This window comes from Pararge aegeria, chromosome 13 (assembly GCF_905163445.1).
Source record: "Pararge aegeria chromosome 13, ilParAegt1.1, whole genome shotgun sequence".
In the NCBI taxonomy this organism is placed as follows: Eukaryota; Metazoa; Arthropoda; class Insecta; order Lepidoptera; family Nymphalidae; genus Pararge; species Pararge aegeria.
In genome coordinates this window covers 1,280,179-1,289,082 of record NC_053192.1, presented here as the reverse complement: position 1 = coordinate 1,289,082, position 8,904 = coordinate 1,280,179, and the positions used below count along the sequence as shown (strand labels likewise).

The window sequence follows — 8,904 nt, the reverse complement described above, 5'->3', positions numbered from 1 at the left end:
AATATATTCCACAGTTTAGGTCAGTTCAGAGTTTTCTTGTACAATCGATTCACAAATACAGTGTACTATTACAATTTATTACAGATCTATTAATTTATTCGTAGTATTTACAGTAGGTGTGTTAGCAAAAATATGCGAGATTTCCGTTCAATTCCACAGACGGCGCGAATTTATTTCGTACCATATTATTATTATATATTATACTCAAATATTGAGATACTTATATTCTACGCACAGTACGTAATTTCTATGAGCAATATATATATGGGCTATTCAAGAGCGATAGAACTAAAAGTTAAGAGCTCATACACGAACGGCACGATGTCAAAGAGGTAATTTTTGGCGGCAGTCATTTGTATTTGTATCGGCATGCTGCTCCCGATGCGTTTAAGGCTACAGTTACCTCCGCCGTTAGCTTTTACTGCTAGTGTATATGGCCCTAATACGCAAAAGTATGTACTATATGGCTGCCCGCACACAGTGATATGATAATATATTTTAACAATTTTAATTTGTTACAATGCAATATTATTGACAATATGCAGAATATCCCCCTATGTATGTGCCCCTCGCATTACCACTTCAGTTTCGCGACTCGTTGAGCTATGTCGGTAATTCTAGTTCTTCTACATATCTCCTCAATCCTGATTTGATCACGTAGAGATTTTCCGCACTCTGATACGACTATCCAAGAACCGAACATTAGAATTGCTACATATATCTATACTATTATTACTTTTAGAGACACTTGTATGTGTCATAGGGACACCCAGTCCATTGTGTTAAAAATAGGGGTCAATGCTCTTTTGTTCGTAAGAAAGCCTCGGTAAGGTATGTCACACTTCAAATGTTTTTGATAAAATAATTACATCCTAAATAATTTGACGCGAGTTCTACTAATAAGTAATAAGTAATCTTTACTACGATTACCATCAAACAGCATATTTTAACATAGCCGACTTCACTTTGGCAATTATTTATTGTAAATCAAGCAATTCTAATAGAATATTTTTGATCATTTAAGCAAACCTCAACCTGGTCTACTGAGCAATTAAAATTAAGTTGACGGCGGTTAAACCATAATGGGACAAGTAGCTCAATAACTAGCAAATAGTGCCAATTATGAAACGGTGATAGTGGATTGGTTAGGAGCTCGACTTTCGGGACGCCGAGTTCGAAACCCAGATATTTTAATTACGGTGCAGGAAAACATCATGATGAAACCTGCATGCCTGAGACTTCTCGATGTTTTTAAAGGTGTGTGGAGTCCACCAATCCGCACAGGGCCAGCGTGGTGGACTACGGCCATAACCCCTTCTCATTGTAGGAGGAGACCTGCGCCCTGTAGTAAGCCGGTAATGCGTTGATATGATGATGATGACTAAACTACAATGGCCGGTCTAATAGTAATGCTGTCCTTTTTACAATGTTCCCTGTGGACAAGGATAGCAAGATTTTTGAACGTGTGAATTTAGTTTACCGCACAGTGACACGAATCGGCATCATTGTGCGGTCAGTCTAAACTTGCCTATTTTAAACTAATAAGTTTACTAACACGCATGCCAAGGCCAATACACACATTCAGTGAACAATTTTCATTGGTTGATTGGATAAACACAAAAAACAACCAAAGATTTGATTGGAATAGTCAATTTAGTTCTAAATAGTGTACCCCACCTATTCGTTTTTCTTTTTCTAATCCTAATCTATCGATAAGGCTGCCTTTGTATCCCGCTTCATTCTTCAAGTGTTTGTTCTTTTTTTTTCGTCCTTCCGAGTGGTGTAAAAAAAAAAAAATAAGTGTCCGTTATTTCATTCAGCAGTTACAAAAATATCTGTTTCTATCGAAACCCTTGCATATAACTTTGTACCTTTTAGCTTTGTATGCCTTAATCTTTCTTAGCTATAATTTGGCTGTCATATATTAAATCCTTTTTCTCTAAACACTACTTCCTATTTCTCGTAATAACGAATGGAATAAAAAGTCGAGTAACGCCTTAATAATTTAAATATATATACAACGTGTAAATGAAAACCGGAATATTACTTCACACGCTTTAGAGGTAAATTATTTACTGTCTCTGAAACTTATCTGTGAAACCGAAGCGCTAATAGTTTTTGAGTAAACCACTGCCCCATTGGCAGTGGTTTACTCAAAAACTGTTTTTACTGAAAGTTCAGATACAGCCGTAACAACACAAGCAAAATTAAAATCAAGTGACTCCTGACACTTTATTTTCGCTTTGCGTAGTGTAGGTACTGTTGATTGACTGATTGTGTTCTGCCATTATAATGTACAGAACCCAACATTAAAAGGAAAAAGTTGCCCGCTTAAGTCTCACGAGTCAGGCCTCAGTCCGGACGTTCAACACCGTAAAATCGCAATGTCATGGCACGCTCAGGACAACTGCATGTTCGGGCGCCCGTCAAACGGCCATTCGGGAACGATTACAGAAAAATTGTATGCAAGCAATTTTTCTAACCTTCACTACCTTGATCGCATCATAAATACTTCGTCATATTTTACTATCGCCTACAGAAATTTATTTATGGTTGAAATAATAATCAAATATTTACATACATCATTCTTATTCTATATTCAAATCATAGTGATATTTGCGACCGACTCAATATTAGATGAACTATTTTTACACTCGACTTAAATACTAAGTAATTGTCTACTTATTCAAAAATATACTCTATTTACTTGACGATAGGACAACAATTAGAATGGCACGGCGCAGAGCTGTGCCATCGGCGCAATTTATTACTACGATAACATTGTTTAAATTCCATATTGGACTTTATTTAAATACGTAATATCGCAGTTTAGCGATAATACAGTTCAGGCGGAACGTCCATAAACCTCATATGCGCCATATTCGTTTACAAAAACACGTCCAAGGATATTACGCATGTTTTAAATAGTCAGAATTACCCTTTAACCCACAACTGAGGGTTAAGCTTGTGCTGTCGGATATTTATGCTAGTGCCACTTTACACCCAAGAATTGCTGAAGCGTTGTTAATTTTTCATACGTTTAATTCCGAATTTGGATCTTGCGGTCATTTTACTATAGTAAACTTGAATTTATTTGAAAATTGCAGCAGTAGAAAGTGTTTGCCCCCATACAGCAAAACAGGTAGGTATCTTTTTAAAGAGCTTGACACCGGCCTACTTTCATATTTATCATGTAGGATTCATTTTTAAGAGTAAAAATGTAAGAAATTCTTCACCAATAATATATATAGAATTGAACTGAGATAAGTGCAAGACATGACAATGCAATGACAAGAAAGGAAATTGTAAACTGAAAAATTGGTTTAGCAAGCTTTATTTTGCTACACAGAGATTACAAATTGAAAATAAGAAGTAGTCAAGAGTTTTATTAATGTCTTAAAATTTTGAAATTATTTTTATATGACAAGAGAAAATAAAGCAAAAATTAGTAAGCTAAGAAAATGGGCTACGCTTGAATATACTTTTCATCAATTGGTGTAGGTTTGAAATTTTACTTAAGTATAATAAAACCATGATAAATTACAAAAGTTCATCTATCTACCATATTTTTTTTATAAATGTATAGAATATTCAAAACATGGTCGCTCGACACACAAATACTAAGCAAGATGTTAGGTACCAGCCCTAAAAGACTCACCTAGCGCAAGTACGTTGATTTCTGAACTGTATGATCGCTAAGTTGTGGTCATACTATAATAATTATTACGATATAACATTTTTTATTTACATAATTTTATTCTTTTCTTCTTTACTCGAAATTTCTTATTTTAAGGGCGTATGCAAACTTACCTAAAATGAACAGAAATCATTTTTTTTTACCTTGCACAATTATAATACTTTTTTCAGGGACGTCAATACAAAGCGGTGATTTTAAAACAGTATTTTTTTGTGATCGTAGTAAGTTACGTGTTCCAAAATACTAAATGTACCAATAAATGAGTTTATACAAATAGAATGCAAGCAATTGTCTGGCCTTCATATATCTAGATATACCATAAATGTAGGTATAATTAGTCATTTTTACTAAGTAAATTACTTTATAATTGAAATCCTTTGATATTATATTATAGTAACACAGATGTATTGATTTGATCTGTGAAGTCATTTAACTAAAGTACTTTCAATATTGAGGAATAAATTGTACATTTTTACAGGTTTTGTATAAAAAATAAAATAAAATAAATCTTTATTGAAAAATCAACGCTAAATATGTACTAACTAACTTATTACCGTATTCCAATACGTTAGGTCGGATGGGTCTGATTTTATTATCAACTATGTATTATCAGTTTGCCCCATATCATCTTACAAAAATAACGAATCTATCATTCATATGATATAGGAATTAGTCCATAGTTCTGTACTTCCTAAATTATCTTTGTCAAATAACAAAACCACATATATCATTTGTGAGGACAACATATCACTTAAACCTTAACCTAAACTTACAAAGTGACGATTAACACGCGTTATGTTAAATTTAAAAATATATGACTCATATGAAGTTGTCCCGTTCCAGTACTCTTTACTTAATATTATCACCAATACCATACTAAATTTAAAAAAAAATCCAAAACCCAAAATAAGAAATTAAATCATAATAATATAATATTAGTATTACCAATTTACCCCAATTACTCTAGTAAAATTAAAATGGTAATACTATTCAAGGGCATTTGTCGTTGAATTGTCAGATTTCATACCTATTTTAGGATAGTATGACCTATATAAAAGAATGAGATTATTTATTATCGATGATTGCATTTCGATTTATAAGCGTTGTAAGAATTTAGTGATATAATTTGGGTATTATGATATATAATCTACGGGGATAGTAAGTCTAATTAGATATTATTATATGATGACATTGATTGAACACCATTAGGTATTAACTCAACATCCAAAACAAAGCCGCACACAAGTCAGTGGTGGTATTTTAAACTTAATTTATTGGCATGCGATGCTCATGTCATATCACACTTTAAATTTTCCTTATTCAAAATGAGCCTTCGCATGCTAAGTTCATATAATAATAATACGAGTATATTGTGACGATGCGACATCATTGTTTTAGGTATTGTGAAGAAGTAGTGTAGTGACAAGTAGCTTATAACATACATACGATACCATTTATCAATGTCTCATACACCGCTTATTAATATATAGGCCGCGTTCTGACCACCAGTGATCACCAGTAATCACTCCAGTCTAATTAACCCCAATGTTTAGCCCCAATATTACCACCTGTCCTGATTTTAATGGTGTCAACTTATTACTGAGTAAGACTTGCTGTAACCACTAATGTTCAATTATCACTTTGCACCCGCAATATAACCATTTGTCCCCAATATTACTGGATGGCCCCAGTATTAACGATTATACCCGGGTCTACAGCAGCGGCGGCGAGGGCGGCGGTGTCAGCTGCGGGGACAGCGGCGGCGGGGACAGGGCTGGCGGGGCGGAGGGTGCGCATCACCTCGAGGGACACGAGCTGGTAACAGACTTCCCGCTGAGGCATGAGAACCCGCTAATCGCTGATTGGAGGCTTGACATGGAGCCGCTGCAACGAAAGAATGAACGTTTTTTCTTTTATAAAGTCAAAGTCTAATATTTATTCAAATAGGCACATATATGGCGCTTTTGATGTGTACGTGACATGTAAAATATGACATAGAAGTGAGTTGATGGCGATAACTAAGTTCGTCAACTTAAAACTAAAGCCACGAGGGTTCCAATCGCACCCTGGTCTATAGCAATAATCGACCACCTGATGGTAATTTTTTGTTTAAATTAATCGTGAATGATTTTAGCTATGTTTGATGAATATCGGTCAAAGATGGCCGCCGCCACAAAATGGCGATCTACATATTTTTTCACAATTCCCTGAGTGTAGGTTTGATACCCATACGAATGGGCTGGATTAGTAGAATACCAGATACTATTTTTGATGTAAAACATCTATAGGCGAGGGTAAACTTGATTGTTGGATTCCATCCTATAGCGTGATGATGATATAATGGAATATGTACTATATTATATATATTTTATTAAATTTTAATTTGTTTTTAATAAAAAAGTTGTTATTTTATGAAACAAATTTGTAATGCTTTATCTTTTCAGTACGCTATATTTATCGCTATCTGTTCTTTTATGCATATAATTTATATTAAACAGTTTCAATGTTTCACATCTACCAGGCGTCCCGTGACGGCTCCCACATTTTTTTATTTTGTATCGGTGTTTTTTTTTAAATTTTAAATTTATGTGATAACTAGTGACCCGCCCAGGTCAGGTGCAATGTATGTAAGTTTGGTAATTTGAATTGGTTTTTCGGGAGTTTGAATGTCGCGACCGCGACCCGCCCTGTCACCGCTTTTTAAATCTCTGATATTAATTTTAATGTAACGTGAACAGTACTAATGCATTTAATTGGATGAGGACAACGTCTCACTTCACACCCGCAGAAAGTTACCAGCTCATAAACTTTTCCCATTTTATCGGGAAATGGGAAAAAGTTTGTGAGTTTGTTTTCAACTGCTAAATGGTATTAAGTGACTAACCGCCTGTTCGCGAACAAACGTCTAATATTGAAGCATCAAAAACCACACAAGGAGTGGTTTTTGATGCTTCAATATTAGACGTGTACACGGTTTATTATGAAAAATGAAGCTTAACTTGCTATACTCTGCGAAAAGAAGAATAATCGGTATGTTGTTTTCCGTCTGTATATTTATAATCTGTATAATACTTCAATCAAGCGTGTACTAGTTTACGGTTTCTGTGTGTTCTGAATTCTGTGACTATGTAGTGATTACCGGTAGTGGTGGCTGGCGAGCGTCTCGTGGAAGTACATAAGCTGTGCGGCGCGGGACCCGTCCGCGGCCTCGCAGCGCCACTGCAACACGTAGCTGCCGCTCTCCGACATCACGTGCGAGCCCTGCGACGTGGGTTTGACACATTCAAAGTAATTGTATTCCAAATGTAGCAACTCGCACCTGGTGGGCCCGTGCTACAATGCGAATTCAGACTCCTAATTTTGGATCTGACGATGACGATATTAAACACTTGTAATAGGCAACAACAATACAATGCACGTACGTACTATATTATGAAAATTAAGCTTTATTGTCTATAGTCCGCGAACAGCAAGAGAATCTGTATTGTGTAATTTATAATTTCTTCAATCCCTATACTCCACACTAAACAGCAATGTACCCTCTACGCACGTTTCGCTCCGAAACCGGACCATCTTCAGGAAATTTTGACTTTACAATGAATAATTGTTAAGTGACAAGCACGTACGCACTTTGGACTGCTGCTTGCACTCGTTGATCTTCGTGCAGCTAGCCGCCTATTACAGCCCAACTCGACCCGAGTTTGTTTGCGCGCCGATACTCTCAATGAGTATACAAAGAAGTTGACTTTGTATACTCATTGAGAGTTACGCTTTACTCATTGAAACATTTTTTTAAATATTTTTTTATAGGAATATTTGACGAACCAGGCAGGCAGTTGGCCCACCAGATGGTATGTGGAAAAACATCGCCTATATTATACACAGCAACAATTCGCAGAGCATGCACCATAAACTTGAGGCGTTGGTACCACGCCCTTCAGACCGGAAAACAGCAAGGCGGAAGAAATAAGCAAGGCAAGTAGTACTGTCACCTGTATGCTCTCGCCGTCGTGGCACACCAGCGTGGGCTCGACGCGATGGTAGTGCTCGCCCTCTCGCCAGCCGCAGCCATCCAGCACGGAGCGTGTCTCTTCTGCACTTACCCCGCCCACGCAATCCGCTGTACGAGGAAGCATAGTTATATCAGTGGCGTCAAGAGTAGGCATGAAGCAGAACGATGTTATAAAATGGAAATAACTTCCATACGAGTTACATTACTCTTTTAGGGTAGGCTATGCTTTGGTGCATGTGTGAAGTACATGCCGTCTCAGAGTAAGGATAGTCAAAAAATTATAGCCAGTAGCGTGAACAGGGTTTTTGAATAGGGCTGGCATAAAGCAAGAAGGAGGAAATAAAATAACACGCACGTTTGAGATGAGAATGGGAATTTGAATTAATGAATAAATATATCATTCACTTATTCAATCACATACTTCTACTACTAATGCCCGTTTTCACTAACTTAGGACAAGGTACGAGTAATACCTAAGTAAGTAACGCCAAATCAAAGACACCAATCGATTTTCACTAGGCAACTCATATAACCTAACTTGTCTATGGTTCTTGCCACAAGGTGTGCTATTTTGTGTTTGTATTCTCATACGTTTCATTTTTCAAATTGATTTAAGGTAAACTTTACGATCCGCCAAATCGGTGTCTTAACTTTAGCCGGCACTAACGTCGTTATCGTAAGAGTTTGTGTATTGTTTTTCCTAGTCATAACCTAAATCCCTAGGGATTAAGGGGATTATTAGGTTTCATGAAAGCGGGCATTAGGATGATAGATAGATAGATTAATGTTTTTATATATTTATATATATAAAAACAATGTTTACTATGACCCATAAATATTTGAATACGTTAAGGTAAAAAGTCCTAATTCGGACATGGCGTGGGTGAGTATCTGAATCCTAACTAGTTATTACTGTGTATAGAATAGATAGAAAGTCTTAATTGCACAGACAGAAAACAAAAGAAAAGGTAAATAAATATATATTCGCAAAGGCGGCCTTAAAAGCTTGAGGCCATCTCCTCCAGACAACCTTCGGTTGATGAAGCATGTTTGGTACGGAAAACTAGATAGTATGAAAGGATACGTTTTTGACAGCCGATTGGCGCAGTTTGTAGCGATAAGGCCGCCTTTGCTTAGCTTTCTGCGTCCAAGGCCGTGGGTTCAATACCACAAAATGCAAATGCAAAATGTTTGT

At 36.3% G+C, this 8,904-nt stretch overlaps 1 protein-coding gene across 1 annotated transcript in view; it reads right to left on the bottom strand.

Annotated features, from left to right (window-relative positions):
- Positions 1-2,159: 2,159 nt before the first annotated feature.
- LOC120628707 (protein real-time) overlaps positions 2,160-8,904 on the bottom strand; it is a 77,386-nt gene continuing 70,641 nt past the window's right edge. Inside the window, exons 13-15 of the mRNA XM_039897276.1 lie at positions 7,690-7,817; positions 6,837-6,958; positions 2,160-5,581 (exon numbers count right to left, since the gene is read on the bottom strand). Of these exons, the coding sequence (XP_039753210.1) occupies positions 5,494-5,581; positions 6,837-6,958; positions 7,690-7,817 (338 nt within the window). The 3' untranslated portion in view covers positions 2,160-5,493. The remainder of the gene's footprint in view (positions 5,582-6,836; positions 6,959-7,689; positions 7,818-8,904) is intronic.